The sequence below is a fragment of the Enhydra lutris genome, unplaced genomic scaffold, assembly GCF_002288905.1.
Source record: "Enhydra lutris kenyoni isolate GAN:26980312 unplaced genomic scaffold, ASM228890v2 scaffoldscaffold5, whole genome shotgun sequence".
In the NCBI taxonomy this organism is placed as follows: Eukaryota; Metazoa; Chordata; class Mammalia; order Carnivora; family Mustelidae; genus Enhydra; species Enhydra lutris.
The window spans coordinates 10,504,430-10,528,280 of record NW_019154089.1 but is presented as its reverse complement, the minus strand read 5'-3'; the positions used below and the strand labels follow the sequence as shown (position 1 = coordinate 10,528,280).

Genomic DNA, 23,851 nt, shown 5'->3' with positions numbered 1-23,851 from the left:
ATATGGAGGTTCCTCAAAAAGTTGAAAAGAGAGCTACCCTATGACTCAGTAGTCTCACTACTGAGTATTTACCCTAAAGATACAAGTGTAGTGATCTGAAGGGGCATGTGCACCCGAATGTTTATAGCAGCAACGTCCACAATAGCCAAACTATGGAAAGAGCCTAGATGTCCATCAACAGATGAATGGATGAAGATGTGCTATGTGTGTATGTGTATATATATGTGTGTGTGTGTGTGTGTGTGTGTGTGTATACACATACACACATAGCACATCTTCATCCATTCATCTGTCGATGGACATACACACACACACACACACACGTGTATATATATAATGGAATACTATGCAGCCATCAAAATCCACAAAATCTTGCCATTTGCAAAGACATGGATGGAACTAGAGGGTATTATGCTAAGTGAAATAAGTCAATTAGAGAAAGGCAAATATCATACGATCTTTCTGATATGAGGAATTTTAGAGTCAGGGCAGGGGGTAGTTGGGGGTAGGGTGGGATTGGGAGGAAGACAAACTGTAAGAGACTCTTCATCTCAGGAATCAAACTGAGGGTTGCTGGAGGGTTTGGTGGGGAGGGATAGGGTGGCTGGGTGATGGACACTGGGCAGGATATGTGCTATGATGAGTGCCGTGAATTGTGTAAGACTGATGATTCAGAGACCTGTGCCCCTGAAGCAAGTAATACATTCTATGTTAACTAAAAAAAAAAAAAAGTGTATGTTTGTGGGTGTGTGTGTGTGTGAGAGAGAGACAGAGACAGAGACAGAGAAAGAGAAAGAGAGGAGACATCACTTCTTTTCTCCTTTCCTTCTAGCATCCTCCTGCTCACCTCTGTAGGTCTACACACTATTTAGCTTACTACATGTGAAACTTGAATGAGATAGTTGTTCCAGTATAATTATTACTAATCAAACAGTAAAGTTGAGGCAGCTAAAACTTCTTTCTTAGATATCTCTACAACCTGGGTATTTATTTTAATTCCTGAAGAGTTTCAAGATTATTTTCTTCTCTTCAAAGGAATAGTTGGGCACTATCCAGATGCAGAGAAAAAATTGAGTCAGGGCTTAAAAAGCAAGATGATAATTTTTCAACATATGATGTTATTTATTATATATATTACAATGCATTTCAACCATAAAGTTAAACTCTTACCATTTTAAATTTCTATAGAAAAAGTTGCTTAAAAACTCACTCTGTAGAGGAGCCTGGGTGGCTCAGTTGGCTAAGCGTCTGACTTGTTATCAGCTCAGGTCATGACCTCAGGGCTTGTGATTTCGAGTCCCATGTCAAGTTCTGTGCTAGGTGTGGAGCCTACTTGTGATTCTCTCTCTCCCTCTCCCTTTGCCCCTCCCCCTTTAAAAAACAAAAATTAAAAAATCTCACTCCATAGTAAGTCAATATTGAGTATTTCTATTTTTTGGCATGTATATATGCCAAAAAATAGAATTATATATATGGTTTTATAATAACATAGGGCAGATCCAGTTTACCATCTTGCATAGTGTCTTAATTCTGTTCTAAATGGTCAGATTCCTATTCATGGGTCATACATATATGGATTATGTTCATATATATATGAATATATATATGGATATATTCATGGATTATATATATATATATAGATATATATATATGATTAGCATATATATTAATAGAACTGAATTTTAAAGTTTTGTGTGTTTCTTCTTTTTGTGTATGTAAATAATAAATACATTTATTCTTTCTGTTGGCATCTGTAATGAAATCTAAATAGCATAACATTTTCTAGATGAACTGTCTCAGTTTGGAATAATGTCAGTTTGTTGAAATAATTACTTTCAGTTTGCAGGAGTGGTCTGTGTTCTTACTAATTAGGAGTGTAATTCAATAAAACATGTGTCTTCAACTCTTTAAAGCAACTTATTCTTGCTTATCCTGAATCAGTGAGAACTGTAATTCATATGTATTCTTTGGGTAGTTGTTGAATCAAACCTGAAGAGATTCATACCCATATATGGATTTGAAGTCTACATGTTGGATAAGTTGAATAAATAATAAGTCCCAGATAAATTGCAAGACCCAAAGAAAGCATAAGGCAATGCTGTAACTGTATTGTGTGGGTGGTGTGATTTTTAGGCCTCTGGTTTTATTTACTTTCTGCTAGAGATCCTATTAACAGTCATAGCCCAGGAAACATAGCAGGCTTTTACATTGAATTGAAAATCTTAGTCATCTAGAGATAAAATACTTAGGGCTTTGTAAGGTAGAGTACAGGCATAGTTCGCTCTCTGTACAGGCATAGTTCGCTCGCTTTGTAAGGTAGAGTACAGGCATAGTTTGCTCTCTGTAGATTTATAGTTGTATAAAGTGCTTTCACATATATCATTTCATTTAATGGACAGGAAGCTGTTATCCGTAAGATAGGAAAGGATTTAATTTCACTCTTAATGTTGCCTTTGTCCTGGCTAAGCTTTACACAGACACTCACACCCATTTTTATCTGCCAAGCATCAGCCTAGCTCCTAAGGCTGAAAAGTGAACCAAATTTGGCAAGAGTGTTCTTTAAACGAATGAGTGGTGTTTAAGGAAATTAATCCAGAGTATAGAATACATTTAAAAATGTTACAAAGCCTCAGTCGTCTATGAAGATCAGACTTTTAATGTCTCAATTGGGCCTATCTAGCTTTCTTTCATAGTTTTGGTGTACTATCCAAGTCAGTAGGTAGTAATTCTGACATCATTATCCTATATGGGTTAGGATGTATCGGGTGCCCATTATGAAAAGTTAAGTGTGATTTATACACTTAATTAAAACAGTTGGTGGGTCTACTCACCTTCAGGCTCATGATCAGAAGAAAAAGAAAGGTGATGTGGCAGAAATGAGAAGAAAACTGTGCCCCTTGAATTCTCTTTCTTGTGTTCATCTGTGTGATATGGAACATGTTAGTCGTCTGTGAGGTCTTTTTTTTTTTTTAATTTAATTTTTTCCCCAGTGTTCTAGAATTCGTTGTTTATGCACCACACCCAGTTCTCCAAGCAATACCTGCCCCCATTAATACCACCAGGCTCACCCCATCACCCCCCCGAAACCCTCAGTTTGTTTCTCAGACTGTGAGGTCTTTTTGGTAACCACGGTGATCTCATCTCTGCAGCCTCTGGTGGGATGCTCAGTGAAGTCTCTGTGAAGAAGCCCATTTCAAAACCTACTGGCCCATGGCAGCTTCAGTTTTCAAACAGAACCGCAAGGCCCTTAACCTTTCCTTTTTTTAATTCAGTGATCTCAGAGCTTCCATTTTATCTTTTATGAGAATCTTTTCGGGACCATTGGCTCTTAGTTTCCTGGATGGATGCACAGCTCAGTTATGATTTCCCGAGATTGCTTGTTTTCACATTTTCTGGGAAACATATTCTGAGTTATACAGATGCTTTGATAAGATCCACCTTTTGTGATTGGGGCTCTTTGGCTTTCTTATTTGGGAGGGTACATAGTGTTTGTTTTGAACATAGCAGTTGATGAGAATTTTTTAAACTTTTAATTTCTCAGGAGTTGGGATCAACACACCTTACCATTTTTTACTCTAACAATGACAGAAATAAGAACCAAGGAGGTTATATGACTTGCTTATGCTTGCATCATGTGACAAAATACTGAATTTAGTCTTTCCATGGCCATGTCCTCTGTCTTATCCTTTATGGTTAAGGTTTGTTCTGGATAGGTTGAATTGTATGAAATTGTCAATATATGAATGTCTGACATACAATAAAAAGCAATTTCATATGCTACAACCTATACACATACCCCAAGCACCGAAAAACTCCATTTAGGAAGAGCTGCTTCTACATGCAGCTAAAACTGAATATATATATATATTTTTAAGTTTATACAAAGTTTACAGGGAAAAAAACCTTAGTCATTAGTAATTGCAAGTGGAATGCTCGAGGTAACAAGCTTACTTGTGGAGCTTCTTGGCTCCTTAAATTAAGAGCATGGACTCAGGAGCCCTTGTGTGGGTTTGAATCCAAGTTCCCCTATTGTAATCATCCTGTGTTACCTTAGACAATTAACTTACCCTCTCAGTGTCTGTGTCTTCACCTTTTAAGGTACAGTAAGTTACTTCAAAATTATCTGGCATCACCATAAGGGCTTAAAATGTGTTTAAGCAAAATGGAAATGAGGAATGGAAAATATTTTGGTCTGTGCATGAAATAATCTTCTAGACTTTCAGAAATGCCTACTAGATATCTTTAATTAATTAAATGAATGAGGAATATTAAATTAGGTTGATAAGTAGTGGTATACCCATGGGTGATTTATACACCAATCTGTTTAAATATGTCCAAAAGAAAACCTATAAACCTAATTAGCCCTTGCATTCCGGGAAATGTCTGTTAGTTGGTTGAGCAGGTAAATGAAGATCTCTCACTAACATTCTTCCACCAAAATCCCTTTCAAATTTTTAATGCTAAAGTGGCCTCTAGGATCTGATTTCCAAAAGGACTCTGACACTTCCCCATTCAAGTACAAATAAATGACATAGTGACTTCTCATGGCCAAGTGATCAAAGTAACTATAAAATGCACACCTGCAGAGATGATGGGTTGATTTCCTTGTTTTCCTATAACCTTCACTTACCTACACAGCCTTCAAAAATTCCAGAAGAATGTGTAGGAAGCAGAAATGAGAAGAAAATGAGCATGGGTAGCCTCCTAGGGACTGTGCTAAGTACTATATAAGGTAAGAATCAATGTGTAATATTGTATGATAGGTACACAAAGTGCTAAAATTCATGTGTTAAGTCTACCAGATAAAAAATAATTCATTTCGAGCTTGTGATAGGTGGAATAAGTACTTGCCATGTAGCATTGAAGTCTAGTTAGTTAATGAGACCAGAAAGTCCCTAACCCTTCAAATAAATCCATGTGTTCTGCTACAGATGTGTCATTTCATCCTAGATTGCTAAGAGAATTTACAGAGTAAATTTTCCCCATCTTCCATTGAAATTGATAATGCATTTACCATTAATGAAAGAAGGCATTGAATGGTAGTTGTTCTAACTTTTTATTTGAATTATAAACAAATGTCTGTATTTCAAAATAGTTAATTGCAAAGGTTGGAGGAGGAGGTGGGCCTGATAGAGACAAGTATTCACTTGGGGTTACTGATGCATTCTTCTCTTACTTCACCCGCAGCAGCAATGGGAATAGCTGACCATGCTGTCCCTCCTTCTTGATACGTGTCTCTATCACTTGCCATCCAGCCCATACTGCACCCTGACTGCTCCCTCTCTGGCTGCTTCATTGACCATTCTTCTTCTCTGTACTTTCCTAACAGGGGTGACCTAGTGCTCAGTCATGAGCTTTCTTATTTGGGGATCTTACCCAGTCTCATAGCTTAAATGCCAACTATTTGTCAGGGATTCCAAAATAGGTAATTCTAATTTAGACCTCTCTGTTGAGCTCCAAATTTGTATGTCCAGATATATATTTGACTTTTCCACATGAGGTCTAATAGATATATCAAACTTGTTTCAAACTGAAGTCATCATTTCTCCCACTCCAACTCCAAATTCTCCTCTCCGTTTTGTCCTGCTGATGGTCATTTGGCAAGGGCCAAAAGTTGTAGTGTTGTCCTGAATTCCTTTCTTTCCTTTGGAGTGCACATTCAAACATCGTGAGCTCTACCTTCTACTTGAGCCACTGATAACCTGTCTTCATATGGCCTTTCTCCCACCTGTAGTCTATACTCAGTACAGCCACTAGAGTGAATCTTTTTAGATAGGTCCAAGCATGCTCATCATAGTACTTGTAAAGACAATACATATGTAGTGGAAATTTAAAACATGAGTGCAAAACATACACACATCTTCAGTGTAGTAGTTATCCCTTAGCAATAAGAGAAGGGATTTGGTTTTGGGAAGGTGTGCTGGTCCATTTCAACTGAATCAAGAGATTGTTATATTTTTAAAAAATTATCTACAGAACATAAATGTGAACATTTCTTAAATACTGAGAATGGATTCCTGGACACTCTGTTGTCTTGCATATTTCTGAAGGTTTGAAATATTTCCTAATAAAGAATGGTAAATAATTATAAATAAAAGTACTTCCTCTCTCGTTGTCCTATACCAGTCTGTACCAGGTTCTTAATGTACTACTTTTCTTATAATCTGTTACTTCAACTCATCCTAAGTTCTAGACATTTTTTAATTGAACATTCACTTCCATACCTTAAACACAAAGAAAATAATGTGTAAGAATGATGTTGATAAACTAGCAAGCATCCAAGTAAAACGAAAAGAATGAAGACAGATTTCATATCAGGGATGGTTACGGTAACTGGCCACATACAGAGAGGACATGAGAGTATTTGTCATGTATTTGAAATGTGGAAAGGTGCTTAGGAAGTACAGTCAGGACTCATGATTTAACGTGGTGGTGAAGAAGCCTTCTGGACCTTTTTAAGAAATAAATCTGAGCCTTACTGCTGTCCACTAGAGGCCTGGATTGCTTCAGAGCTGTGACTGCCGTCTTAATGATTGAAATGCATAAGCAGAATAGTAAATATTTACCAGAGGTGTTGATGAATGATTTCTTCTCTGGTTGGAATTTGGAACAAAGTGACCCCTAAATTCTGGTTTGGATACATTCTTGTTTAGAGAGGTCTTTTTTACAACGTGATGCATGGGTATGATATTCCTGATGTGGTCTGGTGTGTGCAGAGTGCTTTGGATTTCCTGGTTTTTGCCAGATTTTTTCAGCTCCTCAGGTGTATGACCTCTTAAGTCAGCCTGATATTACCGTAGCTTTTTGAGCCCATGTACTCATTGTTGGGACAAAAGAGAGAGTAGAGAAAGGTGGGGAAGAAGGAGGCTCAATTGTGTTCTTTCAATACTATCTAGTCACAGATTGGTATTCGGGGATCGTGAAGTTAAGAAGCAGGCCATGTAAGGAAGAACTTTGTTGGCACAAGATTTAGTTTTTCCTCTAAGTGGGTAAAACACCAATATAATTTCTTGGAAATTACCTAATGCTATTCAAAATGGGAATAAGGGGAGAATATTTGAATTATCCAAGGGTCCTAAATGGAAAAGTAGTAACACTTTCTGCATATATGCATGCAAAATGAGAAAGAAGACTTAAAATCGACAATAAGAAGTTAAAAATGCATTCACTTCATCTAACCTACAGAACACCATCCCTCAGCCTAGCCTACCTTGAATGTGTTCAGAACACTTACCTTAGTCTACAGTTGGGCAAAATTATCCAGCACAAAATAATATAGAACTGTCTATCTTATGTCATTTATTGAATACTGTAGTGAAAGTGAAAAACAGAATGGTTCAATGGGTACAGGACGGTTGTAGGAGGCGAGTCAGTTGCTTACCTGCTGCCCAGACTCACGAAAGAGGATTCTATGCATGTCACCAGCCCAGGAAAAGATCCAAAATTAGGATTCTTTTATTAAAGATTTTATTTATTTATTTGAGACAGACGTGAGTGAGAGAGAGAGCCCATTGGGCATAGGGGCAGAGGGAGAAAGAGAAGCAGGCTCTCCACTGAGCACGAAGCCGATAGAAGACTTGATCTCAGGACGCTGAGATGATGACCTGAGCCAAAGGCAGACACTTAATCAACTGAGCCACCCAGGCACCCCCAGATTCAGATTCTGAAGTATGGTTTCTACTGAACATGCATGGCTTTTTACCATCGTCAGGTTGTGTTCTTATAAGTCAACCCCGTTGTAATTGGGGGACTGTCTGTATTAGCAAAGATGCTTAAGACTGGCTGTTTTAACACATTTGGTGCCCTGCTGTATTTGCTGCATCTGGGCACATCCGCTGACCCGTAGTATGCCCTCAGTAAATAATGTCAAGTAAATTAGTTATTTTGACCTTTAGTTATTTGACCTTTAGTTGAATCCGGAAAAGAAGTTGCAGCACATTTTCCATGTCTCCTAGTACCCGTGCTATGGCCCTTGACAAGTTTGCTCCACTGATCTTGTTTCCATGGTGAAGTGAGTTCGCATCGACTCCCTAGGGGTATGTAGGAGGTTGGCAATGGCTCTGTTAATTGTGAGGTCACCAGTAAGACCTGGCAGTGAGGAGTACTTCCCCACATCGCAGCTGTGCAGCTTCCTCAGTGGTCTCATTCAGTTCCACTGGAAGCACATAACTGGGCTGGAATTGCATGAGATAAGTGCTGTAGGGGCTCATCACCATGGTGAGTGGCTCTGCAGAGTCACCGAGTGACTAACCATTTAAGGATGAGGTGTGCAACAGAACAGGCACCCACCCGCTCACAAAGTGCTGGGGCGAGCAGTGAGCTGGAAGCCAACTGTTAAAAAAGCACATCGGGCAAGCAGGGTTAGTTAAGAAACTGAAATTCTCCTTGTGACTCAAGAAAATGGAACACGTAAAATTCTCGGACTTGCCGCAAAACAAAAGTCACGCTTTGTTAGGACTTTGGAGAACCCTGGTCGATGTAGGCAGCAGAGGGTTCTTCTGCTTAGTTTTTGCTGTTGAATTCAACAGAAGCATGAGCCCGTGTATTTGATCATCTTGTCTAGGACTAGTGAATTTTTAACCCAAGCAGTGTGGGTTGGAGTGAACTGAATGAGAGCTTATTCCTGCCTTTTGTTTTTTTTAAGCCACCTCTAGAAAGAGTTAATTCTTGTTTTAAAAAATAGACTAGATCCTACTTTTCCGTTAACCTCACTGGCCCTTCCTTTGCTGATTCCTTCTCTGTTTCTCAATGTTAGGGTCCTCTGGGTTTGGTTGTAGCCTCTCTTTTGCTCTTTCTCTACACTTCCTTTCTGGATAACATCAGTCTTCTCTGCGGATTGAAAGATTATCTTTTTGTTGGCAGCTCCCAGACATATGTCTCGAGCTCAGAACTGCACTAAGCTCCATATTCCAACTGTCCACTTGATTTCTCCACTTGGATATTTCACAGCTACATCAAACCTAATAAGGTCCTTTGATATACATCTCAGTCGCAGACCTTATCTCCCCTGCTGGTGTACTTAAGTTAGAAACCCTGAAGTCATCCTGAATTCTCTGCGCTACTGTCGCTCCATGTCCCAGCATCTAAACCATTAACAAATTGGAGTGGTCACCCTCCGTACGAGTATCTAAAATCAATCTCAAATGTGTTTCCTTTTCTCCACATCCTTAGCTCAGCCACTGTGCGTTCCCCCTTTGGTCTTCTTAGTCACCATAGGCTTGCTTTTTAATCGTTATAGCTCACTTCAGACTGGTCTCCCTGATTCTCCTCTCGTCACTCTGTACTCTGTTTTCCAAAAACAGACAAGAGTTACTTTCTTCGAAATTTCTTTTGGATTATGCCATCCATTATTGGTTGCTTCCAGTTACATTTCCAATAAAATCTCAATGTCTTCTTGTGATCTTCAGAGCTCTCCATGAATCATGGCCTGCCAATGCTTCTGTTCTGTTTTTGCTACTCTTCTTATTTGTCTGTGACTCCTGCCACTGCCTCAGTCTCCGTGTCAATCCTTTCATGCTGTCCTCTTTCATCGATAGGTCTTCCTCACTGATAGACTTTACACCAGTGCCGCCATTATTAATTGCTTTAATTACAGCAGTGCCCTCTCCCAACAAGTCTTATCCCTCCATTTCAACCTCTATTTTAAACTATAGTATAATCTAAGTCACATTTATACACTGTTTGTAAAGTTAATACTTATAAAATTGGGGTGGAAAAAATAAACTATCTTGCTCTCTCCTTTTTGTGCTAGATTTCTGCCTTCTGGGAGCGAGCGCATTTCTTTTAGTACTTCCCTTGCCTCTGTCTTGCGAAGGAATACTGTTACATTATTTATCCTTTGGTTTTCATTTTAAAAATAAACTTTACTGTGGCATAACTATATATAGAACACAAACTTATGTTGTAATAAATAATCATTAAAAGGTATAAATAATAATTAAAAGGTATATATTTTTGTAAATAGAAAGTCAATCTGTTGAGTTTCTCCCAACTCAACTCTGTTGAGCTCCTCCTGTTGTCTACTCCAGGGCCATAGTCTTGATATACAGCATCCTCTGCCAAATATACCAATCTTCTCTTGCCTGTAGGCTTTTTGATATGGCTGGCTCCTTCTTTGGATCTTGCCTCCGACGCTCACTCCTCAGACAGGTCTTAGTGGGCCACCCCATCTCAATCTCCATTCTATTTCTCTCAGATCTTTGTTTGTTTCTTCAATGATACTTTTCACTATTTCTAATTCCTTAAATATATTTGTCTGGATACCTGATTTTTCTGTCTTTCTCCCTGATATATATAAGGACCGAGAAGATAGGAATTAAAATCTCTTTTCATTTTTGAAGCATTAGTGCCTGCATGCTGTCATGTAGCAGGTTTTCAATAGGTACATTTGTAACATGTAATCATCAGGAAGATACAGTAGGACACAATAACTTTTGGCTAGACTGGTTGATAAACTTAGAAGTAGATTTAAAACTGAATTTTCTGCCTATTTCTCAACTCATGATTTTGCACATTTAAAGACTCCACAAAAATCCTGAGGGATGGGGCACCTGGGTGGCTCGGTCATGTAGGCATCCAACTTTTGATTTTGGCTTAGGTCATAATATCAGGGTCATGAGATCGAGCCCCATGTCCGATTCCACGCTCAGTGAGGAGTCTGCTTGGGATTCTGTCTCTCCCTCTGCCCCTCCCCACAATGCGTTCTCTATAAAATAAATAAATCAATGTTTTCTAAAAAATCCTGAAGGAGTAAATTAAAAATCATTCTAAGCAATGAGAGATTACAGTAAAGTGAATGGATGTTAGAGAGCATATGAAAATCAAATCAATGCCTATTTTTGATTTGAGCAAAAAATAGATTATAAAATGAGAAATGAGACAACCATCCTAATAACAAAAAGTCAGTAATTTTGGATACTGAATGTTAGGATGGAGAACTTATTTTCCACTTTACACGTGCTTGCCATTTTTCACATCTTCAACATAGTTACAGCTTCTCTTTATAATTATACTTGTGATGTTGCTTATCTATAATGGAGTTAAAAAGGAACATTTTGAAATTGTTTTAAAATGCATCTCTCTGTCAAATGCTGGTGAAAAATTAGAGGAGGCCAATGGTTTTCAAAAAAATGGGAGAGAAACCATATTTTTTTCATTGGTAAGAGTGACATGTATTCCTGAGTAATTATTATGGAGATAATATAAGACTGTTGAAAGAACATAGCACAGAAGGTCATCATGAAGCATCCCTGGTAAAATCTGTAGCCAGTGTCCAAGAGAAGATAAATAGTCTAAAAACCACAGGAGGATTTCATCAGGTTTATTTTTGAATATGTATCAGATAAGTGATACTGTCATGGAATGCCCCTGAGTTCCTTTCCAGTCATCATTTTCCCAGGAATCTCTGCACTCCAGGCATTCCAACCTTGCTTTTCCTTACACGTGCTAAGCTGGTCCCCTCTCAGGGTCTTTGTTTCTCCTTCTGCCTAGAATGTTTTCCCTCCTACTTGCCCTGGCCAACTCTCAGATCTCTGCTCAGATGTCACTTCACCCAAAAGACCTTCCCTTCATCACTCTCTAATCCTTGAAATACTTGGCACCTGAATTCATATTGTACACATAGAACTTTTCACTGAGTAAACAGGACTCAAAGGATGCTGTCATGAAACTGGGGGCTTATTCCCCCTGGGCTTCTTCTGGTGTTGTTCACACTTAGGTTGTGAGAAGTCACTTGGTAAATTTAGTCACAAAAAGTCTCTGGTAGTTAAAATATTTATCCTCTAATCATCAAACCCTCCAAATTTCCATAGAGTTAGTCTCTCTGCCACATGCCTTCCACATTCAGGCTTGCTTAGAGCTACTTACTTGCAGTGAAGAAGGGGGAAAGAAGTCAGAGTCCTTGCTGTTTCCCCACCCAGGGCTTCCATTTCTCCTGCTCAGTGCCCTGAGCTTCCTCTGGCTCCTTGAGGGCAGAATCTGTAAGGGAGGCAGGAAGGAGGAGTATGTTTGGGTGACTAGTGATGTCATGGCTTGGTGACAGAGTCATGGCATGGTAATTGTGTGATGGGATAGTGGTATTGAGCATTATGTTTGATAGGTGCTTAAAATGGTGACTCTGTACCTCTCATTGGCCACACTTATGAGTTCTTGGGAGGCTGTCCTCTTCAGAGATACCCCTCAGTCTCTTGGGGTTTCACAGTTGTCTTTTGAAGAGGGCTGGTTTGTCTTCTCTAGTTGGTCACTTTCAGTGCCTGCCTTGTCCCTTAGGTATGTGAGGGGATACTTCCAGGCTATATTTGAAACTGTGTGTGTGTGTGTGTGGAATAGAACACAGTCATAAATGAGTGTCTAAACCATCAAGGTAAAGCTTATTAACAGTGATAGAGAAATTGTATGTGTAGCTTTGACTCAGTCAAATAAATAGCAAATTGTATCCCTTCCTGGAATGTGGGTAAATTGGTGACAGGTCTTGCCAGCCTGGACCATCACTGCTGTCCCCGTCCTCTGGCTGTACAAAGTCAATCCTCATTTATTGAACAGATGGTCAAATGAAAGAATAGCTAATAAATTATGATATGTTTAGAGGGTACACTGTTATTCAGCAATTAAAAACCAGGCTTATAAAGATTATTTAATACCATTAAGAAACAAAGTAGCATTGAAGCTATTCTTAAATGGAAAAGTAAAGTAGAATATAAAACTTGAACAAATGTGTGTGTGTGGTGGCGCCTGGATGGCTCAGTGGTTAAGCCTCTGCCTTCGGCTCAGGTCATGATCTCAGGGTTCTGGGATTGAGCCCCACATGGGCCTCTCTGCTCAGCAGGGAGCCTGATTCCCCCTCTCTCTCTGCCTACTTGTGATCTGTCTCCCTCTGTCAAATAAATAAAACCTTAAAAAAAAAAAATGTGTGCATGTGTAGAGACACACATGCGCACACACACACAGGTACATACCCACATATCTACTTGTGTGTCTTTGTGTATGTTAATAGACTAGGAATAAATATACACGTACCTGTGTAATCATCCTGTATGATATGGGATTTGGGATCATGATTTTCTTTTTTTTAATTATATCTTTTAAGTGTCCTGCTATTAAACATTCTGGTTTTATGATCTGGAGACATTTTAAGGAAGAAAGTAGAAAAGAGAATTGTGAAACAAAGGAAGAAGGAAAGAAACACTCAGTCCTTGAAATGTTCTCCCAAATCAGTCTTGGGTGAGTGACTGGGTTCATAGCACTGAGGGGGTTCTGGGAGTGAAACCCTCAGCCCTCTCAGAAACCCATTTTGCCTTTGGCACCTAATGTGTCTCATCATATAAAACAGTCCCCTCAGGATAAGATTCAGAGACTAACACAGTATTTTTGTCTTCTGCTTTGTGAGGGATGGGACCTGGCCTTGCTGTTGATATCAAATTTTGGACCTCTACCATTCGTGAGGTGTTGTGCCTGACCTCAAATCCTCAGTGCAAAATTTTTTAAAGATGAGAGTTATTTGGAATAACAGTGATATGGCCTCAGATGGCCTCACAAGGCACTCTTTGGTTTGAATCCTGTCTTTGCCACATACTGATTTGTGACACACTTAGGACACAGTAAATCTTTTTGAAACTCACTTTTTCAACTATGAAACTAATGAAGTTAGCCTACATGGCACAAGCTTGCTGGTTGATTAAGTGAAAACATATATACACAGTGTCTGGCACTCAGGCATATTATTTTCTTACATTATTGTTTCCTTGTAAATATTTTAGAAGAAGTGAAGAGAAAAGGACTCTATATTTTCTTTAGCCTAGGTAACTAGAGATTAGTTTGAGGCATGAACAGAGATGTACATTCAGAGAGAGGCATTGGTGTGGGAGAAGGAGCACACATCTGAAGTGAGGGGATGAGAAGTGAACAGGGAGGAGCATGGATCTTCAATGGAAGTAGTGGGCTGAGAGGGGGGTTGGGGATTTGGGTATTGGCTCCATAGAGGGTGTTATAAAACCTTTGGGAGGGATTACTGCAGACAGCAGTTGCTGACCAAAGACCTGCTTTGGAATGAGGAACATGACCAGTTTAAGGAAACAGAAACAGTTGCTAGAGAAGAGAGCAAGAGCAATGTAATATTCCTGGAGAAGAAAAGTGGTCAAGGGCCAAATGCCTCAGGGAGGGAACAAAGGACAGGAAATGGTGGGCGGCCTTACAACAATTTCCAGAGTTCAGTGAGGGAAAGGAAAATGCAGGTAGCACGCAAATTTAGAGTGATGTGTTAAAACCAAAAACAAATTTGGAAACTGGGAGTATTAGATTCCAGCACTGATACTCGAATGAACTCTCTGTGTGATTCTAGGCAAGTTAGGCCACATTTCCAAGTCTCGGTTTTCTTGATTTTAAACTCCGTTGATGGCCCAGTGATTTCTAGGTTTGCTTCTACCCTCATAGGTTCAGGACACTTTCTGAAGCCCTTTGGCAAAGAAAGAAAACAGAATAATGTTAACAGTGAGGTCTCATGAAAGCTTTTTCTAAAGATGGAACTTGGGCTCACAAGGAAGGCAATGCTGGGAAAGCCGGAGGGGAGAAATTGAATAGTAATTTCCCCTCAGATGGAGTTTACAGGTAGAGTAGATGGAATAAATGGTCTAGAGCATTGAATGGATATGTTTTCTTTTTATCTCCAAAAGGAAGAGTATGTTAAGGTAAAAGCTACATTCCTAGAGTACCTGCTGTATACTAGGCCTTATGTGTTGAAGGCAGGAAGTTGAGCTCTGTGCCCAAAGCCTTGCCCCAAATAGCTCATGGTCTAATCAGGGACACACAACAACCATGACTATAGTGGACTGATTAGTGTAATAACGAGAAAGGTACAGTGTAGAAGTGGATCAGGGAGGCACTGGTTACTTTGGAGAGAGGGCCAGGTTAGCTTGTTTTTGAAGAAATAATCAAGAATCACTTTCTGGAAAGAGAAACCAGCATGTGCAATGTACCAAGATGTGATCATACAACTAAAAGTTATTCTGAAATATGTTAAAATATGAAATTTGTTCACACAATTAAAATGTGTTTGTTGGGGGCACTGGGTGGCTCAGTCGGTTAAGCCTCTGCCTTCAGCTCAGGTCATGATCTCAGGGTCCTGGGATTGAGCCCCACATCAGGCTCCCTGCTCTGTGGGGAGCCTGCTTCTATCTCTGCCTGCTGCTCTCCCTGCTTCTGAGCTCTCACTCTGTCAAATAAATAAACAAAATCTTTAAAAATGTGTTTGTTGTGGTTATATATAAAGTTTAAGTAGTAAAAATAAAACTGAAGAGGTAGGCAAGAGTTTATCATGACCTTACACTTTATATATCTTCACAAAGGATTTAGAATTTCCCCCTGTGGGCGTAAAGGGGAAACATCAAAAGGGTCAAGTCAGGAAGAGTTCAGCATTGTAAGACAGTAGGATATATAGGGTGTCAGAAGTGTATTTTCATAGACTTGCTTGTGTGTATTGAATACACAAATGCATGCAAAATCACCGCTATTTATAGTATTATTGAAAATGATGTCTTTTGAATAAAGCATCAAACAAACTTACAGTATTATAATTTACATCAAGCCCTATATTATGGTTACACTCTGAACTATATAATGCTTTATATACTTTATTTACTTAATGAGATGTATACCGTAACATTACTATACAAAAAAATACTCAAATAAAGCCAAATGTACATTGCTCGGTTCATGTAGAGCATCAGCCATGTGTCTACAATATTTTCATAAGCATCTCAAGATGCCAGATCTTTTCACAACTTCTGTAATTGCTGTGTAGAAACAAAACATTTGGACTTCTTTTAGAGCCTCACTAATTCTCTGATATACCTGTGGTCAGACAAGAGAGTAATCATCCTCAGAATGATTGACCTCAGGACATTGACTTTCCAAGCAAGAATTTCATCATTTGATGTTTTCAATTATGTGGGTTCATCTTGTTTTTATGCTACATTTTCCCATCTCTCTACTCAAAGCAGGCATCTTCTTAACTCTTAGCTAGACTCCACGTCCTCTTTGCCTTTGCTCATAACATCTCCTCTCATGGGAACAGCCTTGCCCTCATTGTATCCAGATTCTGCTATCCCTCAAGACACTTCAGATATCCTGAAATTATAATGATCTAACACATTCCTCATGTCCTTTAGCACTTATGCTATGGAGTTCTTATGATATGCTACGTATTTTTAAAATAGGACATTATCAAAGACTGACAATATGCAGTTTGAGCCTCAGATAAATATCTTCAGCCAACCCATTGAAAGCTGACCCAGAAAACCAAGGTTCTGGAAAATAGTTTTCCAGAGAGAATCAGGGAAGAATGAAGAGAAAATCTGAGGTAACTATGGCAGTGTTTCAGTTCTGTGAGGGAATGGGCAGTGAGGTGGTGGAAGTAAAGTACCCTGTCAGTGAAGAGGGGGAACAAGAGTGGAGAGTGCCATGTTGTTTTCCAATTTTTAAGTCACTTATAAAAATTTTGTATATTTATTTATGAGAGAGAAAGAGAGTACGGGAAGGACAGAGAAAGAGGGAACGAGAGAGAGAGGATCTCAAGCAGACTTCCACTGAGAGCGGAGGGGGAGGTCTCAGGGCTCGATCTCACCACCCTGAGATCATGACCTGAGCCAACACTGAGAGTCCAGTGCTTAGCTGACTGAGACACCCAGATGTCCATAAGTCATTTTTAAATTATGTTTGCATTAGAGTTTTAGGATCTATTTAAAAGACCATAATTAACTTGAATTTGAAAACATGAAATATTTATATTGGTTAATGTGAGCACTTCACCAACAGTATATATGGCACATTCACCAAATCAAATTTTCTGTGCTTAGAATTTAGTGACAGTTCCAGTGCACCTACATGAAGATCATTTTCTTTGTTGTCTTAATAAAGCACAGAGGCAACTAAATAGAGAAATAAGATGTCAGAACTAATAAAAAAAAAGAAACGAATGGTAACATATTAATGTAATTGAAGGTAAATTTGCAAAATACTGAAATTCTTGCTAAATTGTGAGATCAAAGAATAACATTCAACGGCAAAAGAACAGATGCCACCATATGAGCATATGCACATGATAACAGAAATAAGGTAGGGAACACCTGTTAAACTTAATTTCATTTCCAAATTTTGTGTGAAATGTCTCAAAACATTTAAAATCATTTTGAAAAATCTAAATAAGAGCAATCTGGGAGAAAAGTGCTTATAAGTCTTGCATTTATTTTAGATGGTGTGCCGTATGATATTCATTCACATTCTCTTTTCTTTCCTTCTGAAACTTAAAGGACAATGTTTGCACTAATGTGAATGCTGCCAGATTATTGACCCTTGTGCGCAGGGACCCTTGTGCACAGAGGTTAATGGGAAACATGAGGCTTTCATGGTGACACCGAAGACCTCAAGTCTTTCTGTGGTTCTGCTTTAATATAAGGAATTATCTTGAAAGATACTGACCTAAGCTAGAGCACTTTCCTTTCTTTAGGATAGTATTCTGGTCTCAGATGTAAAACCCTTCCCTGAAGAAAGAATGCTAATCACTTAGGGCTAACTGTGCCCCAGAGTGAGCTGAGTCGGGCACACTGTAGTCAGACAGTAAATATGTATTGAATGTGAGTCACCATTTATAATTATTCCAATATTTTTTTCCTTTTCAAAAATGGCTTCTTGTTTTTAAAAATGTCTGCAGATAAAGTTCTAACACAACAAATAATTACTAGGAAGTGGTTTCCAAATCCTAACTTTAAAAAAATTTATTTCAATGTTCTGCACAGTCCTACAGTTGTGTAGATTAAGTCACTGTATCTTTCTCAAAGTTGCTTAGTAGTGGGTTATGAATCCAAATAATCTTCAGTCCACAATCTGTTTTTGGAGTCATTAAATTTTGTATGTTGGTATGCAATTCAATTTTATTTGGTTTATTTTTTTTTAGATTATTTATTTATATATATGACAAAGAGACACACAGCAAGAGAGGGAACACAAGCTGGGGAAGAGGGACAGAGAGAACAGGCTTCCCGTGGAGCAGGGACCCTGATATGGGGCTCAATCCCAGGACCCTGGGATCATGACCTGAGCCGAAGGCAGATGCTTAACAACTGAGCCACCCAGGTGCCCCTTGGTTTATTGTTCTAAATACAACTATACTTATAACCTTTTGAAAGAATGTATCAGGTTATAAATTTGTGATTTAAGGAAACTGAGCATGTTTGTTTGAGATGTTCTTACTGAGCATCATAAAACTTATTATTTTCATCATCAGCCACACTGTCAGTTGTATTAGTGACCTTCAGTACTGACTGAACCTTAGAAGCATACTGATACATGAGATGAGAGTAACATGTATTTCACAATACATGTGAAAACATGTATTTTCACAGTGTGCATCAGTGATACATACTGTGATACCATCCACTCTCAATCCCTGTGTAGATGTACAACATCTTAATGATTATTACTTCAAGTTTTAAATATTTACTGTCCTTTTTTCTATCAAGGGAATTTTTTTTGCCTTTCTTGTAATTACTTCAAAATTCATTCTAGTTTTACATCAGAGACAATGAACACATGTGTGGAAAACAATTCATTGGAATTCATATTAAAAATCACCCCCAAAATGGCACAAGTATATAATACCTACCTGTTATGTTTTACAAGAATTGTCACAGTAAATCTTTTCTCCATTATCCCCACCCCCAGTGTGTGTGTGTGTGTGTGTGTGTGTGTGTGTGTGTGTCTATGAAAGACAAGGAGATGGAGAAACAGAAGGGGACAACAGACAGGCGATGGAACTGTTATTCTAGTACTTGAGAATTTTATTAGTGTTACAAAAATTCGATTAAAAAAGTGATGAGTATTTTTAGATTTATTCTTAAGGTATTTTGTAACATTGATTCAGTATAGAATAAAATGAGATGGCATATTGGCAATCATCTAGTCTTTCTGGAGAGAAGATATAATACACTTTAATGATTAAAACAAAAGAAAGAGCCTCTTCTGTACTTTTTAGGAAAACACATCTCTTTTTAGTATAGATTTAATTTTTCTTAACATTCTGTATAGAAGAATTATTGTATCTGAAGAAGTAAGTATATTATTACTATTCTAGTTGTATGTGGATCAAATTAAAGTGAACTATACATAGTTTTTATGTAATTCAAAACAGAATGAAGAACTTTGATAGTAGACTGGGTATGGAAAATGCAGGTTCTAAGGGATTATTTCTTCAAAAACATTGGCTTAAAGAGTTAACAGAATAGTCAAGTATAGGTATTATATATATTTTATACATGTAATATATACAGCACTGCAGAATAAAATAATAAAAATCAAAAAGTTCAAGTCATATGTCTCTGTGGAATACTTTCCTAGTTATAATATAAATTTATGTTTTAAAAAAGGAAGGAAAGAAATGACAAGGCTTAGCCTCAATATAATAAAAGGATACCTACTTGTTATAAGTTCTTTTTATTGATAATAACCATATTTTACAGTTTTTAGCTCTCTGTCTACAATTGGCTAAGTTTAAAAACATGGCATTATATGACTTGAAACATGCTTGTGTAAGTGATGATTCATTTTTTTCATTTCATTTCATTTTCATTTCATTTCATTCATTTTTTTCTGTACTTTACTGAGCAAAGGTTTTAAAAATGCTTAGTACATGGTTTCAGGAGTATTTTATATAATAATTTCAATGCAATGTCACCTGCCTTTGGTTTGACATGTTACATGAATCACTTTATTAAATAATGATTGCCGAGAAGTTGGACTATGTGGTACATGCAATTAAAAACCGTATTGGTCTTCTATACATGCCTACATGTAAGTGACCCCATGGGTCTCCCAAAGTGAGCCTTTAACCATTCCAGAATTTTTACTGTGCATCTGTTGCTGGCATCTAGCCTCCCACCCATGCAGTCTAAGTCTAACTAAATGAAGTTTATGCTAGTGCAATGAAGTGCACTAAAATGGGAAGACCGTTACCTCTTAGTGGCATTGCTGAAAAAGCTTCACTAGAACGTATGCATATATGTGAAAGAAAATAGAGTGTGTGTGAGTAGGAGAGCCTAGAAAGAAATTTATCCAAATAGTATTTCTTACATATCTTTTTATGTTATATATTTCCAGATGGGATTTATACAGCTCAATGAGGACTTCATATTTATTGAACCACTCAATGATACAATGGCCATAACGGGTCACCCACACCGTGTATATAGGCAGAAAAGGTCCGTGGAGGAAAAAGTCACAGAGAAGTCAGCTCCTCACAGTCATTACTGTGGTATCATTTCAGGTAATGCCTTCTCCTGGAAGGGTTTCACAAATATGCAATGTGAGAAGAATATATTAAGATTTTTTCTCTTCCCTTTCTTTCTGTCTGTTTGTCCATTCCTCCATATACTAGTTTTATACTTTTCTCAAAATGTGGAATCTCTTCTGGTCAATAACTATTAAATATATTGATTTTACACTTCTCTTTTAGTCTTCTGCAAAGTGCCACATTTTAGTGTCAAAAAATGGAACTCCAGAGGGACTTCAGAGATTAATATGTAACATGCCCTATATCTCTTTCAAACTGTGGAATGTTCCTCGTGGTGTACTGTTTACCTCACAGGCATAGACATGACATCAAGAGAATTCCTGATCTCCTGAAACTGAATACTGTGAACTCATGGCCTTATTTTAGTCCACCTCTTTGAGCCCATCATAGCTATCTTTACTTTGACCCAATGCCTCTTCTACTTCTTCCTTCTTGTTCTTGTTCTTGTTCTCCTTCCCATTCCCCCCCTCCTCATCCTCTTCCTCCTCCTTCTTCCTCTTCTTTTAAATTTGGCCCAAGTAAAAATCATCTTGGAGGTTAAAATTAATAGTGTAATAGGGAGAAGAGTAAAGATTTATTTCTTTGAATTTTATTCTCAGTATCAGAATACCTTCAATCTGGACATTTCAGAAGCTCATAAACATTTCCGACCATCAAATCCTAGTCTCTGCCAGTTCTGCACAGAGATAAAATGGGGCTGACTGTTTTGTGCACTTTCTTACTTACTTTGGCAGAGATCTCTGTGTTAGCAAGAACGGTGAGGAAAATGGATGATTTCTGTTATGAAAGTAGGATCCAAAAGTAATAGCGAACACTCAGAAAATAATTAGAAGTGTCCCTAGGAAAAATTGTTAGATATCTAATCCAGACATCTCGGTGAATAGTCACTGGTAGGAGAAACATTTCTAGTTAGAATCTGAGGAAACATGAATTTAGTTAGAATTTTGTTGTAAAGACATAAAAAAGTGACTTGCAGATTTAAAATTAGGTGTCAGTAGAGTGAGGGCCAAGATACCAATTTGAAAGTTGGTTATGGTATTTGAGGCTAGTTTTGGTCTATGACTTTTGACAATTAGTAACATTTACAGCAGGCATAGGTTGCTCCTATCATCGCTGGCTTACAGTGTTCAGATTCAGGAAGAATTACACTCTATTTCTGTTTTGGTGTATATATCTCAAATTAATCCATGATTTCTGTTTTCTTCCATGAAAACTCATGGTATCAGTCTGTATGGCAGACATCTTCAGAGCGGGTTAAGTAGATCTCTGTGCCCCTCTATTCATTCATTTAGTTAATTTAAGTAAGACATATTCCTCTTCTCTCTTCAAAGTATATAGACACCAAGGAGATAAAACTGCTGAACAGAAGTCATAGTGTTATGACCAAGCCAAAGAAAGTCTCTTGTGTCGACGAATGATAGCAGCAACACCTTGAATTTAGTCCATTTAAGGAAAATGTCTTGTATGAGTTATACTAACAGTCTATGCTGTGTGACTTCCAAATCGGAGTAAGTTCTAACTGTTCTAACTACCATGAACAGGATGACACAAAGCAGGCTTTGTGTGCCATGGTGTGTAGAAGAAAGACTTCTAGAAAATTCTTAATTTTAATAGGTTTACAAAGCATAAATAAACAGTTACTATTTGGCAAACATTGCTCATGAAGTTTCTTACTGTGTTTATTTTGAGGGCATGACGGTTCGGTATTAATTGACCAAACTATTTGGGTCAGGCACTTGCATGCAAGGAGTATTAAGCTAGCAATTGGGTGATTCACTGAGTTTACCTATTTTCAAATACTTTTTAAATTTAGGTCTAGAATTTTAAAAATGGCTTTAAAAATAGCAATATGTGAAATAAAACATTGATTTCCTGATACCAATTTGTCTAATTGTAGCTCTTCCCTTTTTACTTCAGATCAGGCTGATGTGTTAACATATTAAACCCTTGATTCAGCTTTGGATAATGTTGCAGTATTTGCCTTCATGCCGAGGAATGAAAAAGTTTCCTTGTATTCAAATTGGTCCTTGCACTAGTCTCCTTTATCATTTTAATGCCTTCGTATATTATGTTTCTGTGTACTGACTTCATGAATATTTTTTTCTGAACAGAAAACTTTATCCTTTAGGATGACTTTATTGTGTCCTTCTATAGAAGATAATATAGAGAAGGCACATGAGGTTGAGAGCCAGAGACCCCCTTGGATCCAAGGCATAGCTCTGGTTTCATTCCAGCTCAGTACTCCTTGTCAATTCCCATAAATTCTGTGGGAATTTTATTTTAGTATAGTTGCCACACAATATTATATTAGTTCCAAGTGTGCCACATAGTGATTTGACACTCTGTACATTATTCAGCATTCATGACAGTAAGTGTAGTTACTTTCTGTCACTATACAAAATCAGTACAGTATTATTGACTATATTCCCTATGCTGTACTTTGCATTTATTTTGTAAAGAAGAAGTTGGTACCTCTTAATCCCCTTCCCCTATTATTCCTATTACCCTACACCCTTTTCCTCTGGCAACCACCAGTTCATTCTCTGTATTTATGAGTCTGTTTGTGGGGTTTTTTGTTGTTGTCATTGTTGTTGTTGGTTGTTTGCTGTTATGTTTTATAGATTTCACATATATGTGAAATCATATAGTACTTGTCTTTCTCTGTCTGACTGACTTATCTTAGCATAATGCCCTCTAGGTCCATCTATGTTGTCATGCATGGCAAGATCTCATTCTTTTTTATAGCTGAGTGCTAGTCCATTGAATATATATATAACATCATCTTCATCCATTCATTTTTCTGTGGACACTTTGGTTGCTTCCTTATCTTAGCTATTGTAAATAATGCTACAGTAAGCATAGGGGTGGGTATTTCTTTTCGTTTTCATTTTCCTTGAGTAAATACCTAGCAGTGTAATTATTGGGTGAGGTGGTATTTCTGTTTTTTAAGTTTTTGTGGAACCTCCATACCGTTTTCCACTTTCCAAGCTCCATAGCTTCTCTGTTTGTAACACAAGCACTACCAGTCACTTTGCAGAGATACAGAGCTAAATGGCGCAGCTCTTATTCTTAAGAGGAAACCAGTGTATTATTTTAGACAAACTGGTAAGTGAGTAATTATGCTGTAGTATGATAAGGACTCTGACAGGGTCAGTACACAAGAAACCATGCATCTGATATCGGGGCCTGAGCCGCAAAGATCAAGTAAAACTTATCTTGATTACAGACTTACATCTCTGGGAGAAAGGGGAACCGAGTGTGCGGATTCTGATAATAGACTTTGGAGTCTCTGCCTGTGTTCACAAACTTATGCTACCACTTTGTAGCTGTGCGACTTTAGAAAATGGACTTTCTCTCTCAAAAGCTTCATGTACAGTAGACAGAATGGGGATAGCGATATCTGAACCTCAGAGCTCTTGTCAAAATTAAATGAGACTATGTCAGAAGGTGAAACACTGGTGTGAAGTTTTTAGTGCCTGTTGTCAGGCAGGGAAGAACATTTCAGGCAAAAGGAGA

General features: G+C 38.0%; 1 protein-coding gene across 1 annotated transcript in view; it reads left to right on the top strand.

The window, feature by feature from the left end:
* The window catches only part of LOC111141183 (ADAM metallopeptidase with thrombospondin type 1 motif 19), a 246,812-nt gene that overhangs the window by 25,870 nt on the left and 197,091 nt on the right, over positions 1-23,851 (top strand). Inside the window, exon 3 of the mRNA XM_022493562.1 lies at positions 20,143-20,308. Coding sequence (XP_022349270.1) covers positions 20,143-20,308 — 166 coding nt within the window. The remainder of the gene's footprint in view (positions 1-20,142; positions 20,309-23,851) is intronic.